Source organism: Labeo rohita, unplaced genomic scaffold (assembly GCF_022985175.1).
Source record: "Labeo rohita strain BAU-BD-2019 unplaced genomic scaffold, IGBB_LRoh.1.0 scaffold_30, whole genome shotgun sequence".
Classification (NCBI taxonomy): Eukaryota; Metazoa; Chordata; class Actinopteri; order Cypriniformes; family Cyprinidae; genus Labeo; species Labeo rohita.
In genome coordinates, this window is record NW_026129217.1 from 4950429 (window position 1) to 4970772 (window position 20344).

General features: G+C 36.3%; 3 protein-coding genes across 3 annotated transcripts in view; all 3 read left to right on the forward strand.

The window, feature by feature from the left end:
- LOC127160189 (uncharacterized) overlaps positions 1–20344 on the forward strand; it is a 311509-nt gene that overhangs the window by 166810 nt on the left and 124355 nt on the right. The gene's annotated exons all lie outside the window — the stretch shown is intronic.
- Positions 4554–6473, forward strand: LOC127160195 (uncharacterized). Its single transcript, XM_051102851.1, has 3 exons — positions 4554–5077; positions 5769–5970; positions 6069–6473. The coding sequence occupies exons 1-3, from the start codon at positions 4749–4751 to the stop codon at positions 6162–6164; spliced, it is 627 nt and encodes a 208-aa protein (XP_050958808.1). The 5' UTR covers positions 4554–4748; the 3' UTR covers positions 6165–6473.
- LOC127160193 (uncharacterized) lies at positions 6475–10701 on the forward strand. Its single transcript, XM_051102849.1, has 11 exons — positions 6475–6631; positions 6757–6819; positions 6907–6980; positions 7079–7292; positions 7388–7585; positions 7746–7832; positions 8553–8806; positions 8891–9019; positions 9302–9442; positions 9522–9639; positions 10080–10701. The coding sequence occupies exons 5-10, from the start codon at positions 7456–7458 to the stop codon at positions 9582–9584; spliced, it is 804 nt and encodes a 267-aa protein (XP_050958806.1). The 5' UTR covers positions 6475–6631; positions 6757–6819; positions 6907–6980; positions 7079–7292; positions 7388–7455; the 3' UTR covers positions 9585–9639; positions 10080–10701.

The window sequence follows — 20344 nt, forward strand, 5'->3', positions numbered from 1 at the left end:
TGAACCTGACCCTGAAGGTGGTGTTTCAATCCCTGATGGTCCTCAGGGTCAGGCGTCACACCTGTGAAAGGGTGAACAGTTGAGATGGTTAACACTTGTTTTCAGTCAGTTAGGGTACTTGCAAGAAATTATTCATTTAAATTACATTTAAGATCATCTGTAAGGCTAATTTTTTGTAAATTATATGGTGCATTCCTAATATAAACATTCATACAGGAGATCGTTTTATAAATGTTTATAACATTTATAAAAAAAAAAAATGTTAATTGAGCATATTAACTTACTTGCAGAAGGAGCAGGATCCATCTCATCCAGGCTTTGGTACAATTTAAATAGTTTAAATTGTTTGGTACAATTTAAATTGTTTAAACAACTGTGTTCAACACCTTGTCTTAACGGCTTTGCTTTCTTATTTTAAAAAGCTGAAGATACGTTTTATCTATCGTCTGCAAAATCAGAATCGAAGAGAATGTAATCGCAGCGTGTGCCTTCGCTTATAGCTGGGCTTTCGTTGTGACGTCACAATATAATCCGTTTTAGTCACGTGACTTTTTGTCATGCCCGCGCTCCGCGTAACCTGTCCTTGGTGATCGAAAACCAAAATAACACTTCACCAACAACGAAAAACCATGTTTGTTTGTTTTTTAAATAGATACATTAGGGTTATATCCTTATTTACTGTCAAGCGAACTGCTGACTCCACTTAAGTTTAGTTCATTAATTGTAATGCGACATTTATCATTCTTTGTTGCATAAGAATGTTGAGACATTAGATACTTAAATTGTTAATTATTTTAGTAGTTTTGTTGTGTTAACGTTGTGTTTTAACTTTCTTTTCACTGCTTTGTGTGAGAAAAATAACGTTGGAGATTGATGTGCCCAGAAGCTAGAGCTAGAGCTAGAGCTAGAACGTGCCCAGCGATCACGAGGTGTATCAGCGTGTTCACACAAGATAGCGATTATAACTCACTTCAAAACTGTTCGTACTACAGGGTCATTTACACATCTTTGCTTTTGGGTGCATCCAGTATACTAAATACACATTCACTGTTTTTAAAAGTTACAAGGTAATCCTCGGGTTCACCTTGAATATTCTGAATAAATTTGATGGAGACCTGTCAAAAAAATGGAGAGCATAGGTAAGCTTGTTTTATACAACAACAAAACATGTATTATATCGAACTGTTTTAAACAGTGGACACAGATCTACACTGATCTGCAGTCAGTGTATTTAGGAAACAAAGAGGAAAAAAAAGAGAAGTGCTGTCTACCTTCTGGCCATCAGATTTTCGAACCGCCATTTTGACCTGGCCATAGCATCCCCGTCCCAGATCACCGTCAATATCGTATTTCAAATGTACTGTAAGACATATGACAATATATGTCAATATAAGTAAGACTGTTGTTGTGCCTGAAAGAACAGATCAAAAATCCATGTAAAAGAATGTGTATGGGTTTTTAAAAAAAGTTAGTTATTCTTTAATGAAATGACATTAATGAAAATCAGCTACTACTTTTAAGCTGGGCTATTGCTTCTTACTTTACACCACTAGAGTCCAGTTGACCCAGCATGATCAACCCAACTGTGTGTTTACAGTACCTCAAACAACCCAGAATTTTGACCCAGCACAATTAACCCAGCAGTGTGTTTACAGAAATAACCCAGCACTTTTTAGAGTGTGGGAATAAATTAATAATTTGTTAACACTACATATTAATTCGTTCCCTCATTTTACAAATTAATAAATTAATAAATCGTAGAAACGAATTAAGAAGTTGTAGAAATGAATTATGTCCTGTTCATGTCCTGCAAAGCACCCTCACAGTCACCTAGTTTAGTTCTACTTTTCGTTTTCGTTTTGAAATGTTGTTTTCAGATTGCGAATTCGAAAGTGAAAGCATCCGAAATTCAGCTCATAACATAACAAAAGTGAACTTAATTCACAAAATGTAATCATAAATAATGCTAGCCTACTGATGGGGAAAAAAAGGAATGAATGTAAACCACTCATTACTATTTATTTAATCCTAACAAATAAGTTATTGTTAAAAACTAACTTTTCAAACAAAAGGATATATATCGGTATCAGTCAAAATGAGATGAAAAATATCGGATATCGGCAAAAATCCAATTTCGTGCATCTCTAATTTCAAGCATTTGTTTTAGTTTTAAAAGTGTATAGATGTAAGCACAACAGACAATTATCTTGTAAAAAGTGACGATCGTGAATTCAAAAGCAAAAGTGAAAGCGTCCGGCTTATAGCACAGCAAAAGAGAACATTCATAAAATTCAAATCACAAATAATACTGCAGGAAAAAGAATGGGTTAAATTTTAACCTCATTTGTTAATAATAATAAAATAATGTATGTTTCTGGTAGAATGTCCCATAAACTTAAACTGTTCACAATCTGTTTTATTTGCATCTTTCCACGTTTGAAACACTGATTGAGTGATTACATTAGACATGATACATTTTGGTAAGCTGTACTATATCTATCAACATACCTTATATTATCCATTCATCATGTGTATTTTGTGCTGTAATTTTTAAAATTGGAAAAGATTTGCGCTCCGTACTGCTGCTTAAACTGAGGTGCAGTAACGATCTGTCACATTTAAAAGCGCCAAAACCGCATTCAAGGTTTTCATGATAGAATGTACAGGATTTGAAAGCTGAGACATTGTTTCTTTTCAGAAGTAAGACAGCACAGAGCTCTTTGTGATCATTGGATGTGAGCCGCGCTACAACTGTTTGGTTTAGAGAAAAACTGTGGATCTGACAATGCTGGCTTGAACTACGGGTAATTCATATGGTCAAATGGCCGGCATTAGTGTCGCTATGTTTAACTGTTAATGCCTAATTGTCACATTAATTTTGACAGCCCTAAACTCAAAGATTTTCTTCACTCACAGTATGAGTTGCAGTCTGACCGCTGCCTTTTGATTGACAAGATACTATCGGCTTTGGTCGATAGTGAAATACACTTAATTATTTCAGACACGGGCATTGAATTCACAACACAAAAAGTGGCCTTTTCAGAAAGTTTTAATTCTGTCACACATCATTAATTCAACACATGTATTAATTTATGTTTCTGGCTTCTGCATCACATTTGGCTCATTAAAGGAGAAGTCCACTTCCAGAACAACAATTCACAAATAATTTACTCACTCCCTTGTCATCCAAGATGTTCATGTCTTTCTGTCTTCAGTCGTGAAGAAATTATGGTTTTTGAGGAAAGCAATTTTAGGACTTTTCTCCATATAATTGACTTCATTAGATTTTGAACTTCCAAAATGTAGTTTAAATGCAGCTTCAAAGGGCTCTAAACGATCCCAGCCGAGGAAGAAGGGTCTTATCTAGCGAAACAGTCTGTCATTTTTTTCAGAAAATAAACATTTGTACATTCTTTAAGCACAAAAGCTTGTGTAGCACAGGTTCATTTTGTTCATTTCGTTGATGCCCAAACAATGAAAATTTCTTATCATTTTCTCACCCTGATGCCATCCCAGGTTTATGACTATAATGCCATAAAGATTTGCATGTGAAGAGTACGTGTTGTGCAAGTGTACATAAGATTGCAAGCGTACATTAAATTTGCATGCGCAAGAAGTGTACATAAGAAGATTTGCATGCGCAAGAAAGCGTACATTAAATTTGCATGCGCAAGAAAATTTGTAAAGGTGCAAATCGAGATTTAAGTGTAAGGAAAAAAAGATTTGCAGGCTTTTACTTTTTTTGCAAGTGTAATTCATGTATTGTGAAACTGCAGCTTCATGCTAACGCAAAATAAATATGATCTGTATTCATCCGATTTCCATTTTTCCGCGCTTACACTTTTGGCACTATTTTTTCGCCAAAATACGGCCAAATGCATTGCAAGCCTGTAAACAGCGTTTTGCAAGCGAAACGCCCTGTGTCAAGAACTGCAAAACGGATTAATAGCGTAAAACTAATCTTTGTGCGTAAAAATAAACTGTTGCAAATGTAAAAACGACTTGCTGTGTACGTAGGATAAAAACTTCCGAAATAACCTGATATGTACAGCTCCGTCTTTCTTATACTTGCGCTTACACTTCTGGCACGATTCTCTCACTGACTTAAGTTTTGCAAGCGCGAGGGGGAAGGCGGGATTACCTTTATCTCCTAGCCAATCAAATGAGGTTTCCAGACTGTCGACATACCCTTATCTGATTGGTTCATTTAACGTGCTGGGCGCCAGAAGACATCTGTATCTTCATTTGGCTCAGCATCGTCTTCGCCGCCGCAATGGTACTCTTAATGCACACATACACAATACATATATATATTTATATGGTTTGCAAAATATTTTATTAATTATATTTTTAGTATATATTTTTAGTATATATATATATATGGATATGTATGGATGGGCGATATCTTATGGTTTGCAAAATTAACTTAATTAAGTCGAGTGTTTGAAATAACCTTTTGTAATCAGACGTGGTTTCATTTGTCCATTAGCATTGCATTATAAATATACTATATTCTTATAAAAATACCCAAGATTGCTTGAAGAACACTATTGTGATATATTTTTAGGCCCATATCGCCCATCCTTTCCTCCAACCCTAATCTAACTTACCTAAACAAGTTAATCGAGGTCTTTAGGATCACTAGAAAGTAACAGGCAGGTGAGTTTGATCAAGGTTGGAGGTAAACTCTGCAGGAAAATGGATCTCATGGGCCAGAGTTGAGAACCCCTGGTTTAGATCCTACTGTTATGATGATGCTTGAGGTAATCTGTGGGCAGGTGGCGTACTGTAGTGGTGCAGACACTACTCTGATTACATTTCAGGAGCAGGCACGTCAAGAGCGATTACAAACTGTTTTAAAAAATTTGTTGGACTGTGTGGAGGATGCACGCCACAACCTCACCCCTACTCCTACCCCTACCCGGCCAGGGTCCATTAGAACAGGCTCTAGTGGACCTGCTGGGCTTGTACATACAGGGATGACCTCAGCCTCTGGAAAGCCAAGTGAATCTCCTGGTATTAATACAGGGACAAATAGGCCTCCCCCAGCACCCACTGTCAACAATGAAATGCAAAGGTTAGTTATAAAAATGTAACATTAATGTAAATTATGTCATTTTTTACACACTGTTGTTCACAACCTGTATCACTTTGTCTGTGGAAAACAAAAGTTTTCTGTCATAGTCATATTGTTGAAAAAATCTCTAAAGATGTCAAAGATCGGACTTAATTTGTCCAGGTAACAAAGCCAAGATGCCAACTGTACATCGGATAATTTCAGTCTCAGCTCACACACAGATGTTTTCTACTTTTTTTTTTTTTTCTTCACCCTCAATTGGTCTGTCACAATTATTTCCAAATTATTCAGTTTACTCTTTAACTGTGGCATGCTACCAACTTATCTTAAAAAAAAAAAAAAAAATAAACAAAAAAACATTAAAAACCATATATCAAGACCTGGTTTTACCTGGTTTTTCTTCATACTGTACCAGGCTATTCTAGAACATATCATTTATGTCTAATAATAATACAGTGTAGTCACCAATAATTTCAGACAACAAAGGCTGAGAACATTCTCTTTTTGTGTTCCACAGAAGGCAGAAATTATACAGGTTTTGAATGACTTGTCAAATTAGTAAATGTTGCTTTAATACTAGAAAATTGCATTGTTTTGTACAAAGATATTTTGGTTTTATGGTTTTGCTATATCTCAGTGTAAATTACGGATGGTATTTTATGGGCTGATTTAAACAATTTATTTTTGTCAGATCATTTCCTGGACTGTTTTTAAAAAAACAAGGAAAACGCCGTTTTCAAGAAGCAAAATCAATACGGACGGTCTCCATACAGTTCTTTTTGCTCCCAGAGCATACTGACAGAACTCCTAAGGGGGCAGAGGAGCTTAGGCTGCTCCAGGCAGGCCTTGGACGAAGGGTTGTATCATTGCCAGATAATGCTACTCATAAAGAGGTAGTGTACTACATTCTGCATATGTGCTCAATTTTTACTTTACAAAGTGAGGTGTATCTGTGACTGTTCTTTATTCTTTCTCTTAACTCTTTATTTAGATTGTCAGTATCCTTGAGAAGGAGTACCATAAAATTAAGCAACTAGCTGGCGGTTGGCTTTGCTATAAAGCTGCAGGTATGGAGATTGTTGTTTGATATTATAGGAAAATACAGATACTAAGATTCACTACTCTATCATTAGTAAGTACAATAGTATGTCCATTTGTTCTTCAGCAAATGCAGGAATATGTCAACACATGCAGCATGCTGTCACCCTTTTTACTCTTTACTTCAAATTTTGCTATTCAGGTCCATATATTGTGCTTAATAATAGAGTGTTTCTTTAAAAACAAGGTGGATGCGGGCAAAGAAAACTGACGGTGGTGCCACCTGAGTCTGAGGGCTATACAACTAAGTGTTTAAAAGCGGCATCAAGCAATGGAAAAATTACATTATACATTGTTCCACCCCAAGACACAATAGATAGTACACCTTTATCGCCACATGCAGCAGAATTTGAGAAGATGCCCAAATCTGTATGCAAAAAGTGTGGAGTCACCATGCCCCTGCAAGTTTTGGCTCTACATGTTGACAGCTGTGCAGTAGAGTCAGAGAATGCATCAGTAAGTTTAGTATAGGATTGCAGATATATCATAGTTTACTATACTATTGTTGTATAATTATGCACATTTTCCATTAATAATCCATAATAATTTTCATTTTTGTTTTTTTTTTTTTTCTGAAACAGGAAGAAAGTCCGGATGAAGACATAATTTATGTCAGTGAGGAAAAAAAGATCAAAACGAGCATGGTTTGTAAAAACAAAATATTTAAAAGTATAATTATTAATGCTATGACTTTGAACACATTTGAAACACATTTGATCTGCGCATTATAGGAACTATGTCCAGTTTGTGGAAGTTCTTTTCCAGAAGACATGATTGAATTCCATGCTAGTATCTGTGTGGAGAAGTATGTTACTTAGCAGTTTACACATTACATTTATTGATATTTGTACAGCATAGAGGAAATTATTTTTACAATCACTTTAAATTTGGTTTATTTTTAAGTTGCTCTAGAGAAATGGAGAACTTTTCAGAGTGGACTGAGGATGCTGTGGCTGGACCATCCCACAGCAGAGAAGATGGAGGGATGCTACATCTGAACAGCCGGAGGTAGCCCATTCATCCAACAGGGGCGAAGGTGGCGAGGATGGTGTAGCCGGGCCATCCAACAGGAGAGGTGATGCAGATGCTGTAGCCGGGCCATCTCTTGATGGAGAAGGTGGAGTGGATGCTATAAGAATAATGGTGACAGTTTTAAATGGGTAAAAACATTTATTCAAAACAGTAAACAGAATGTTTTGCTTACAACTTTAGACTGGAAGAAGATAAGTGATCCAAAATTGGCTGCAGATTTGTACAAAAAAAATCTACTGAGTGCTGAAATGCAGGGACAGCCCTTGCGCTTCATGATGGACCTCAGGGAAGACATAGAGGAGCAGGACAGAGCGATAATCTCTTTCTACAAACGACCAAATGTCAACTGGGCAGGACCATTTTCCTGTATCCTCAGAGGTACAAAATCTGGATTTATTAAAGTACACTGATAATGTATTACCAAAAATAGTAATCAAAAATCTGGTACAGTATGTTCATTGAAAACATATAACTTTGTAAATGGTTAGTTCACCTAAAATGTAAAATGTAAACTAATCTTTAGTATCATGTTTAACAGGTGATGCCGCCACTGGTGAAGGGGTGACCCGTCATGTTCTCAGTACTGCCGTTTTAAAACTGACAAAAGGCTTCATGATCCCTATTGGTAAGATGTGTTGAATGTTTGATTCCAATGACCTTGTGAGTTAATTACACACAAAAAGATAACACTGCAAATAGCCCACCTTGTTGGCAGAGGCTATTTACACTAACTCCACCTATCAACGTGTGATTAGGCTAGTAAACACTACTAAAGACAATCATCAAACAACAGCTTCAGTAGTGTTGATGGTAAAACACGTCATAGTATTTTTTGGACGCGATCGACCCGGGTTCAAATCCGACTTTTGCAAAACTTTTTTTGTCCCTTTTCAAATCTCATATCACATCGGAAAGGCATTTATTTTCAATTAAAATTAAGGAAATAATCAAAAAGTTGAAATTAAAGTATCAGATGGGGTTAGGGTAGGTATAGGGAGTACTTTATTGTCCCAATAAGGTGGCATCCATTTAAAATGCTGAATTAAAATTATAATTAATACGTTATTATTGCATACTGTTTTATAATGTACTACAATACTGAGGTGCAGATAATTGCCACTATTTGAAATAAGTAGTATAAAAAGCAGAAAATCCTGCTATTTTAACAGTGTAAATAGAATCTATAGCTATTTGCACTTAGTGTAAATAACATCTATCAATAAGAAACTATGGTATTTTCACTTAGTGTGAATAGCATCTTATCTCAAGTGAAACATTTAAAACTGAAAATTTAGCTGTAGTAATTTTGTGGCCAAAAGTTACCTTTCACAAACCTCTTCTTTAGGTAACACAGGATCAACCTTGTTATTTGAGGGTGAGCCAGATCATCTTGTGCCCTCCACATCACAAACTCTAGTGGAGAGTGACCTTTTCCTAATGGCCGGTAGGATGGTTGGCCACTCCTTCATCCATGGTGGTCCTTGTTTGCCAGGAATCAGTCCTGCTGTGATACATGTTTTACTAGGAAGACCAACTGAAACAGCCACTATTCAGCTACAAGACTGCCCAGACCTAGATCATCGTCAAACTATACAGCTGGTATGCAAAAGTTTTAAACAACTTATCAATCACCTGTAAAATTTAAATTTTATTTGAAAAGTCAAATGAAAATGTTTTCTACAGCTTGAGGGTGATGCCGAACTTACAGAGCAGGACAAGAAAGCCATCCTAGACTTGGCTATGTCTTGGGACCTCCCTGGTGTCACAAATGACAACAGACATTGGCTGTTCAACAGACTCCTGTATCATGCTGTAATTTACAGATTTTATTTCTTATTAGCTGCATCTGTATTGCTCCACAATCTTAAAAGGCATTTAAAAAGATTAATTTTATCTAAAGTATTTGAACATATTATTCATAAACTGTTTAGTCTAGGTTATCATATTGCATCTCACATTGTATCTTTTATAGTCTTTGAACTGTGAGATTTCTGGTATCTCACAGATATCTGATTATTTCATGTCCTTTATTCAACAGTAGTTTAAAAAGCAGTTTAATTACAATTAATCTTTGGTCTCTGTTTTGTTGTACAGGTCCTTGGAAGAACCGTTCGTCAGATCAAACAGTTCAGACGTGGTCTAAAAGACACAAAAGTTTGGTCTCTGCTTCAAGAACGTCCAGATGTTGTCCCTTTGATGTTCCCCAGGCAGTCAGAAGCTGCATGCTGTCCTCAGGTATTAATAAATGAACTTAATGTATGTTGGTGTAAATTTATAATTTGTAATTCTTCTGTTAAATCTTGTTTAAATAAAGACTATCCTGAATAATATCGCATGGCCTGCTGAGGAGGAGGATGATGACGATGAGGATACATAATCACTTCCCGTTAAATGTCGCATTGCAGAGTACCTCCGTCATTTCATTGAAAATGGTATGATAGTTATTCTGGGCCTCATTTATAAAAATGTGTATAAATTGTCCTATATTTGATCTTATACATGTGTGACTCTTTTTCAGAATCTAAAAATTGCAAATGATCTTGAAATTGTGCATAACTGAATGGTTTCTCTGCCATGTAAACATTGTTTAAGTAATGTCATTAACATAAAAAAGCACTTGTCCACATCAAATCCTTTAATTTAGAATGATGAGCTGCAAGAATAGGTTACTTGCAAAAGCCTGCAACATTCTGACTCTCTGCCACAAGGAAAAGTGCGTACGTCCTGTTGGGACCCTGACATGAAAAACCAAATCAAAGACATAAATTTTATTGTACGCTTTATAAATGAGGCCCCATGTTCAAGTTAAATCAAGACTTTTTAAAAAATATAACAAATGATTTTACTGATTGTAATTTTTTTTACTTCAAAGGAAGTGCTTCTACACTTCAGCAGCTTGTGAAGTTTTGGGTTGGATGGGAGCTTCCCTCACGTGGCATGAAGGTTGAAGTGGTCCATGCTAATCATCCAAGATCATCAACATGTTTTCAAATCCTGCGCTTGCCTGGTCACTACACTACATTTAATGAGTTTTCTATGGATCTTGAGGCCTGCATTGCAACATGTGACACAGGATTTGGGTTGGTGTAATAGTGTGATCTGCATCACATAGTAATTTGCATAAATTTGCTTATTAGCCAAACGTTCATAATGTAGCATATTAAGTTCAAATATTATTCCACAGAGACCAAAACACCAGCTGATAATGGACAGTTCAGACACATTTTACTAATGCTGAATAACTTATGTGGTAAAATATGTTTTCCTGATCCAGCAGCTTTCCAAGTGCAAAGTTATTTTCAGTGTTATGATGTTATCATAAGCATAAGTATAATTTGCCAAACATCTATGTTATTCAAAAAAAATTGTTCAGTTCAAAGAGTGATCTACAGAGAACCTCACCTGATATTAGACCATTCCAAAAGAAATCAATTATTGTCACTGGCTTAAAGTAAACTTCTGTGATTCTGTTAATGTCAGTGTCACGATATATGATTGTTCAGTTCATTATGTACTAAAGCCTCTGTTGCAACTAAAAACAATATTAATTAAAAAAAAAAATAAAAACATTTCAAAGACCTTTCAAAGAACAATTTGTTTTCATTTACAATTTATTCAGACATTACACAAGTGTGAAATCCTCACAAATTTACAAAGTCCCAGATTTTGTCTTGAAGATTAATTCTTTACATATACAAATTGAAATGTTGTTGAACATACTGTACGACCGAAAGATAAATATCACGGCCAAAACAGTCTGATGGCCCCATTGGGTCTATTGCAACCCTAAGTTCCCCGTATGCCTCTGCAGTTAGTGGACACTCTATATCTGGAACCTGGATCCCAGAGTCAGGTTCTACTGGAAATCCACTACTCTCCCAGTCAATCAAGAGAATGTCGATGTCCTATATGGAGACAAAAGATATATGTATTATATATATATATATATATATATATATTATCGTATTCATTTCATCAGTATTTATCAATGTCACATGAATGCAATATAACTCGTCGTTTAAAAGCTGAATGACACTATTTCTTTGGAGGAACACAAGATATTTTGAAGAATGTTGGTAACCATTAAAAAATGAATTACTTGACAGCTTATAAATAGGAAGCTAGTCCTGTTGTGTGTTTTTGATTGAATTAATTGTTACAGACATACATTCAAATAACATGGTACAACACCTCATTTTCTGGAACATGCAAAAGATGTCCTCCCATCTCCCACAGCTGATTTGGAGTCAGATTTCCTTCTGTCCTTAAAGGGTGATTGTCCCATCCATCACGAAAAGTGTCCAGATGACTTTGAAGGCGTGGAACAAACACGTAGTGGCAACAGAAAAGATGCATGCGGTTAGAAATATCCAGCTGCTCTTCTTCCTCTAGCTGATGAAGCACACTGTAGTAGATGTTTGTGACTGCAACCCAGATATCTCTCCAAAGCCGCTCAATTCTGTTAATATATTAATTCTGTGTTACAATATTGAACAGTGTCTTTTGAATTAACATCAGAAATAAGTATAAAAAAAGCAGTACCACCTTTGGTTGTGAACACTCTTGCCTGCAATGAAGCTGCTTCTTCCTGTACCTCGAACAGAGAACATCATACGGGCCACGTCTACATTTTCAACCCCTTGGTCTCCCCTGACCCTGAACAAAAATAATTAGATATCACATTTTAAAAATAACTCTTTCACAGAACACATTTGTTTACACTAGTACAAATATGAAATTTTTACTCCCATCAGGTCATACAGAATTTTGAGCTGGTGTTACATAAGAAAAAATGTAATAGATTGGTTTGGCATTTTCATTGAAACACTGAATATCACATAATCTGCTTAGACCATTGAGCTGATGCTAAACTATGCATTTAAAACATTTGAAACTAAATCTTTGAGAATTAAAGATTAGATATCAAATAAAGTGTATGTTGTGTATATCAAGTGTATATCGAATAAAGGCTATGTTTGTAATTGTTGTTATGCTGTCTCGTAAGGAACTGTTAATGAACACTATACTGGATAGGCTTCATGTGCAGCTGTAACATTTGTTTAATCGACCACCAGCTGATTTAGATTTTTTGGAGTTTGCGTGTTCCCAGGAGCTAGTTTTTTTAAGTGCACTCTCAAGCCACACTTGTAGAGCTGTCACTAACAATTATTTTGGTAATCGAGTAATCTGTCAATAATTCTAATGATTAATCAAGTAATCGGATAATTATAATTAATTTTTTGTAGTAATAAGAATAGACCTAAGTAAACATATAGCCTTTAAAATTACTTAAAATACATATATAATAGCAATGAGGCAATAATAATTAGTTAAAATAGAGTGTCAAATGCAAGTAATCATTTGGTTTATTGAACAAAACTGTTCAAATACATAATGTATTATAAACAACAGAGCTAATGTACATTAAGCATTATATCAAATGCATGCAGAGGGTGCCAACGACCTGGCGATTGTTTATCTAATCCTTGTTTAATACTGACTAAACAACATTTAATTCAAATGTCCACTTAATCTTTAATATTTTGGCATTTCCTTACAATAGAAAAGCAACAGCCACTGTAATTTCTTAAATATGTGGACATCAAAATGTGTAAACTCCAAGTAAGGGTTTAAACTTTTATTTTTAAACTGCAATGAACAGTTAGCATAATTGATAAAGATATTCATGTATGTCAATATTGATGTATTGCATAGGTTTATTAAATATTTACCTTACAAATCTGATGAAATAGCGCACACTGTGTTCCCAGACGAACGTTATAATAACCCCAAACTCACAACATTTTAGAATAGAATAGAGAAATCATTGCAGCCCAACACACTTGAACCAGTTAATGCAGGATATGCTTTGATAACCCTACTCTAGTGTAAAAGCAAATTGAATCAAAGCCAATATTCACCTGAGTGGAAGACCAAATCTCTCAGCTGAGCGCTGGAAGAAGTAAAGGGTTGTTGAAGCCAGATTGTTTGTTGCAACACCGAGATACATGATCTGCATAAGAAAAAACAGTTAACATTTTTACTATATATGATTCTGACATCAGTATACAATATAAGTTTAATACATTGTGAGCAGTGATTGTAAGTTGGTTAGTAATAGCTGCTGCACTTCAGTGTCCTTTTTTTAAAAGTTAAATACCTTTCTAGAAAAACCATCGATGCCTCCGAAGATCACAATGTTGTAGCTGTTTTGGAGGAATTTATATAAAAGTCAAAAACAATGAAAATAAAAGGCTCAGCTAATTATTTTTTTTTTAGTTATTTAGTATGAGCATATACCGAATGAGCTTATGATTTGTATCGATGTGCATCAATGCTCTTGGGCTGGGCACAGAGTATGTTCGGCGAACTACACATCCCAACTGTGTTAGCCGGGAGATGATTCCTGTACTGTCCACTCTGTGCATAGAGGCCCGGATCCTTTCCCATGGCACCCGATGTCCTTCAGCCTGCAGCAACCCCTTCACCATTCTATATCCAGCATAAGGATGTCTGGATTTCACTGCTGACACTAATGTGTCCAGCTCCTCATCCAGAACCCTACTGTATGTGTCTCTCACCGACAGACCTATTTCTGACATTCTCCGGCGTATGGTTCTTGTGCTCACTCCCAGCAAATTTGCAACACAGGGTACTGGTAGAGACATGGCTATCAGTTCCTCAATACGTTCCTCTGATACAACAATTCTGGGCCGTCCAAGGTTGCCAGATTCAAAGTCCAGAGTGTTGTGTGTACACTGCTGATTGTGATTGATCTCACCAATCACTTGTACAACCTCTCGGAGTCCATCCAAAACAGCATGTGGAAAAGAGTCCTCCTGACTTGAGAGTGCACTTAAAAAAACTAGCTCCTGGGAACACGCAAACTCCAAAAAATCTAAATCAACTGGTTGTCGATTAAGCAAATGGGACAGCCTTGCATGAAGCCTATCCAATATAGTGTTCATCAACAGTTCCTTAAGAGACAGCATAACAACAATTAGCAACATAGGCTTTATTTGATATACACTTGATATACACAACAAACACTTTATTTGATACCAAATCTTGAATTCTCAAAGATTTGGTGTCAAATGTTTTAAGTACATAGTTTAGCATTTGTTCAGTGGTCTAAGCAGATTACTGTATATGACATTCAGTGTTTTAATGAAAATGCCAAACCAATCTATTAATTAATTTAATTTGTAACACCAGCTCAAAATTCAGATATGAACAGATAGGAGTCTGCTTAAAAGTAGAAATACACTGCTGTTTAAAAGTCTGGGATCAGTAAGATTTTTACTTTTTTTAAATAAGTCTTTCCTGCTCACCAATGCTGTGTTTATTTAATCAAAAAAAAAAAAAGTTTGTAATATTGTAAAATATTATTCTATGTTAATATACTTTAATTTAATTTATTTAATTTATTTCTGTGATCAAAGCTGAATTTTCAGCATCATTACTCCAGTCTTCAGTGTCACATGATCCTTCAGAAATCATTCTAATATGTTGATTTATTATCGATGTTGGAAACAGTTGTGTTACTTACTTATTTATTTATTTATTTTGGAACCTGTGATATGTTTTTCAGGAATCTGATGAATAAAATGTTAAAAAGAACAGCATTTATTTCAAATAGAAATCTTTTGTAATATTATACACTGCTGTTAGTATATTAGAATTTCTCAAGGATCATGTGACACTGAAGACTGGAGTAATGATGCTGACAATTCAGCTTTGATTACGCAAATCAATTACATTTTAACACAGATTCACATAGAAAACTTAAAGTTAATATTTCACATTCCTGTTTTTTTTTTTTTTTTTCTTTTTTTTTTATCAAATAAATGCAACTTTGATCAGCAAGACTTCTTTAAAAAGCTTACCAATCCCAAACTTTTCAACTGCAGTGTATATATAAATATATTAGGGATTTGCGATATGGGCTTAAAAATATATCACAATAGTGTTCTTCAAGCAATCTTGGGTATTTTTATAAGAATATAGTATATTTATAATGCAATGCTAATGGACATAGCTTTTATCACTGTATATAATATTATAAAATAGTATAATTTCTGCTGCATTCTGTGATATGAAACCACGTCTAATTACAAAAGGTTATTTCAAACACTCGACTTAATTAAGTTAATTTTGCAAACCATAAGATATCGCCCATCCCTACATATCCATATATATATATATATATATATATATACTAAAAATATATTATGCTATAAATATTACTTACAAACGTGTGTGTGTGTATATATAATATATATATGTATTGTGTATGTGTGCATTAAGAGTACCATTGCGGCGGCGAAGACGATGCTGAGCCAAATGAAGATACAGATGTCTTCTGGCGCCCAGCACGTTAAATGAACCAATCAGATAAGGGTACGTCGACAGTCTGGAAACCTCATTTGATTGGCTAGGAGATAAAGGTAATCCCGCCTTTCCCCTCGCGCTTGCAAAACTTAAGTCAGTGAGAGAATCGTGCCAGAAGTGTAAGCGCAAGTATAAGAAAGATGGAGCTGTACATATCAGGTTATTTCGGAAGTTTTTATCCTACGTACACAGCAAGTCGTTTTTACATTTGCAACAGTTTATTTTTACGCACAAAGATTAGTTTTACGCTATTAATCCGTTTTGCAGTTCTTGACACAGGGCGTTTCGCTTGCAAAATGCTGTTTACAGGCTTGCAATGCATTTGGCCGTATTTTGGCGAAAAAATAGTGCCAAAAGTGTAAGCGCGGAAAAATGGAAATCGGATGAATACAGATCATATTTATTTTGCGTTAGCATGAAGCTGCAGTTTCACAATACATGAATTACACTTGCAAAAAAAGTAAAAGCCTGCAAATCTTTTTTTCCTTACACTTAAATCTCGATTTGCACCTTTACAAATCTTTTCTTGCGCATGCAAATTTAATGTACGCTTGCAATCTTATGTACACTTGCACAACACCTACTCTTCACATGCAAATCTTTATGGCATTATGGTTTATCATTTGATTTGTTACCCTGACTAGGGTTTTTAAGTAGTAGTCTCCTTGAGCCCTTACCTAGACAGTGCTGTCTCCCCTCTTTGGGTTGTAGGTGGACAGCCCACTCTCTGTGGTCTGGGTAGTTTTAGTCGGTCCCCCTTCTTGTAGCCCTTCCTACACATATAGCTATCTGATGATATCTATGTGCTAGCTCAGTGACTGCTCCACTTCCTAGGGTCTTAAAGTAGCAGTCTCCTTGAGCCCTCGGCTAGGAGTATTGGTGTATGTCTGTCACCTTTTGGTACTCTCTCTTATCAGATGAACAAGCATGCACCTCAGAATGGTGTGATTGGATATTGTTCCCCAAAGTGGGAGATAGCTCGAAGTTCCTTTGAAGGGGAATTTATTGGGTTACGCATGTAAGCATGGTTCCCCTTCAGGGGAACAAGACATTGTGTCCCCTCGCCATGCCTTCGGCCTGCCTGTTTACATCTCCTCAGTCAACCGACTTGGTGACTTATACAGCAGGTGCCCTTTTATACTTTCCGGTACCTGCCTATGATGGCACAGGCCACGTGGACCAATAGGATTGAAGTTATTTTCAAGGGGCTTCAGGCACCGGGTCATGCAGGAAGCATTCCCCAAAGTTTCCCCTAGAGGGTGACGCAGCTCAAAGTTCCCTTGAAGGGGAACCATGGTTACATGTGTATAATGATAATGTACTCACTCTCTTGTCATCCAAGATGTTCATGTCTTTCTTCAGTCTTAATAGTTTTTAGAGGAAAACATTTCAGGAATTTTCTCCATATAGTGCACTTCTGTGGTGCCCGCAAGTTTGAACTTTCAAAATGCAGTTTAAATGCAGCTTCAAAGGGCACTTAGCTATCGCAGCCGAAGCAGAAGAGTCTTATCGAAACGATCGGTTATTTTTCAATCTGTACAGCTCTGCAATGCGTACTCTGTGCACTAAAGTTCAAGACAGTTAGGGTACGTCGAAAAGCTCCCATCTCATTTTCTCCTCCAAATTCAAAATCATTCTGCATCAGTTTTTATGTAAAGGGCATTTGACCTTCTTTGCACATTTACTTTGTAAACACTGGGTCAGTACTTCTGCAGTGATTGACAAGTGGCATGAAACGTGTGAACAAATATTTGAGATCTGTCTATAACTGGGCCAAACTGTGCTTGTTTTTGATAAAGCGTTTAATAACTGCCAGCTTGAATGTTTTTGGGAGGTGCCCTAAATGAAGAGTTAAAAATATTGAGAAGAGTTTCTAAAATTATTTAGGCTGCCCCGTAACAGTCAACTAACTGTTAGTCGATGAGAAGAGGCTTGGTCGACCGAAATTTTATTAGTCACAGAAAAAAACTCAACAGGAAGTGGCGAAGTCACACAGTTCGTGACAGATCGATAACGGCTGGTCTGTGTGGTCATACAATACATCGGGCAGGACATTCAAATGCTCACCTATCATTCATTGACCTCAAATATGGTATATCACCTGAAATATGTAATTAGTAACAACTTGACAGAGCTGTTCAACATAATGTTAACCTAGAAAAATGTGTGCTAGTGTGAAGTGTCTGTGTGGAGTGTGGAAGCTGAATAATAGCGCGTTTACTGCATGACAGATGGAGGCACCAGTGTAGTCACCTGCTCTTAAAATACTCAATTTTTGGTCATACAGATAAAAGTAATATACATTTCAAATCTGTTTTTTTTTAGTTATCACAATAACTAAAAAACATTGTGCTTTTGTAAAATGCAAACAGGATACGCTTTCTGCCATCTCGGTCTATGTGAACTTGAGTGCAAAACTTCAAAACTCTGTGTATACTTGCTTTACAAACATGAAAATACATATCTATAGAGAGTGAAATGTCTACATTCAAATTAACCAATTCAAATAGAAAACAAATATTCTCCGATTATGTAATCCATATGAAATCCACATGATCCAGGCACATCACTACTGCGGAGATGGCGAGTCAGTATTGCCGACTTCATCTCTTAAACCGAAAACAAAAAAGCTGTAGTTTATCAGTAAATTATCAAAACGTTAATGCAGTCTCCTTGCTTTTTTCCCAGACACATTCATAATTATTATTTCTTCCGGGGCACTGTGGCAAGCCTTTTTTTGCATCCGCTTGAGCGCTTATTGGTCTATGTAGCCAATTAAAGGCTCATTATTAGTAATTTTATGGTTTATTAATCAACATGCAACTAATAGTCGACTAATGCTTAAAATTAACAACAACTAGAAGACTAGAAAAGTCTTTAGTTGAGGGCAGCCCTAAAAATTGCCTCCTTCAATGGAGTAGTGCATATTACTATGTAGCATGCATGTTGGTAAATGTCTGTTTAGTGTTATTTACCTGGGCTAACTTTCACTTGCCTTTTTTTTTACCATAGACCTCATGCCGCTGAAAGAGGAGTGCATAGTACGGATGGAAACTGAAGAGAAAGAACAAAATGAGACTCCTCATGATTTTATAACTGGAGAAGAATCTTTCAGTCGGCCACAGACTAAAGAGACTTTCTCACAGAAAACAGATCATAAAACAGAATCTAAAAAAGTCCACATGAGAGTTCGCACTAGAGGGAAGGTTTTCACCTGTGTGGAAAAAGTTTCAATAGAAAAGGAAACCTTAATGACCACATGAGAATTCACACTGGGGAGAGGCCTTTCCCCTGCCAACTGTGTGGAAAGTGTTTTACTAAAAAAATAGGCCTTATCAGACACGTGACAGTTCACACTGCAGAGAAGCCTTACACCTGCAAACAGTGTGGAGTCAGTTTCGGTCTTAAAGAACACCTTCACAGGCACATGAGAGTTCACAATGGACGGAAGCCTCTCACCTGCCAACAGTGTGGAAAAAGTTTCAGTAAAAAAGGAGACCTTAAAGTGCACATGAAAGTTCACACAACAGAGAATCATTTTAGCTGCCAATTGTGTGGAATAATCTTCATTAAAAAAGGATTCTTTAATAGACACATGAGAATTCGCTCTGAAGAGAAGCCTTATGTGTGCCATCAGTGTAGAAAAAGTTTCAAACGAAAAGGAGACCTTAACTGGCACATGAAATTTCACACCGGAGACAAGCGTTACACCTGCCCTGAGTGTGGAAAGAGTTTCGTTCAAAACGGATGCCTTAAAGTGCACATGAGAATTCACACCGGAGAGAAGCCTTTCACCTGCAAACAGTGTGGAAAAAGTTTTACTCAAAAAGGAAACCTTAACATGCACATGAAAAAATTACACTGCATATTTTAAAAACAATCTTGATCAACACATAAAGATTCAAGACAACTGCTTTATGTCATCAGTGTGGAAGGAGTTTCGCAGACAGGAATCAAGTAAAATAACATTATGATGTTATTGATGTAGAAGTGAAGCCCAGGAGACTGGTGTATATTAGTAGGGTTTTATATTGAGAAGATGCTGTGTGGCACCTTTAGAGTTGGGGTGCTCGATCTTGGATCTTGTCTGAATCCATGTATAATTGGCTCAGACTTGAATCCAATTACTAATAATGGATTAAACATGAACTCAGACATTTTGGAATTTTACAGAGTATGGTCCACATCATGTGTAACATTAAAGGGATAGTTGACCCAAAAAATGAAAATGTCATTAATTACTTGTGTTGTTACAAACCCCTAAGACCTTTGTTCATCTTCAGAGCATAAATTAAGATATTTTTAATGACATTTGAGAGCTTTCTGATCCTCCATAGACAGCTGAAGTGTTCTCTGGGCCAAAAACGAAGCAAAGACATCGGTAAAACAATCCATGTGACATCAGTGGTCCAACCGTAATTTTACATAGCTACGAGAATACATTTAATGTGCCAAGAAAACAAAAATAATGACTTTATTCAACAATTCCTCTCCTCCAAATCATGTCATCTGCCATTATGGAGAGTACCACGATGGATGCATGCATGTGCTATCCTCTGCACCTTTGCACATGCTGTCTTTACTCGTTACTGGCCCTGGGGACATTTCAGTTGTTTTGCTATCAATGGAGGGTCAGAAAGGTCTTGGATTTAGTCAAAAATATCTTAGTTTGTTGTAGTGAACAACAGTCAAGATGGCATTCCAAGGATCAGTTTATGGCAGAGCCCTTTCTAACTGGCAGGTGTG

What these genes read in the sequence shown, in the direction of transcription:
- LOC127160195 (XM_051102851.1), top strand. Translation starts at nt 4,749, where the DNA reads ATGATGATGCTTGAGGTAATCTGTGGGCAGGTGGCGTACTGTAGTGGT. An exon ending in GTCAACAATGAAATGCAAAG is followed by an intron (nt 5,078 to 5,768) that starts GTTAGTTATAAA and finishes TATTTTTGTCAG; the next exon opens with ATCATTTCCTGGACTGTTTT. An exon ending in ATAATGCTACTCATAAAGAG is followed by an intron (nt 5,971 to 6,068) that starts GTAGTGTACTAC and finishes CTCTTTATTTAG; the next exon opens with ATTGTCAGTATCCTTGAGAA.
- LOC127160193 (XM_051102849.1), top strand. Translation starts at nt 7,456, where the DNA reads ATGCAGGGACAGCCCTTGCGCTTCATGATGGACCTCAGGGAAGACATA. An exon ending in AGGCTTCATGATCCCTATTG is followed by an intron (nt 7,833 to 8,552) that starts GTAAGATGTGTT and finishes CCTCTTCTTTAG; the next exon opens with GTAACACAGGATCAACCTTG. An exon ending in ATCGTCAAACTATACAGCTG is followed by an intron (nt 8,807 to 8,890) that starts GTATGCAAAAGT and finishes TGTTTTCTACAG; the next exon opens with CTTGAGGGTGATGCCGAACT.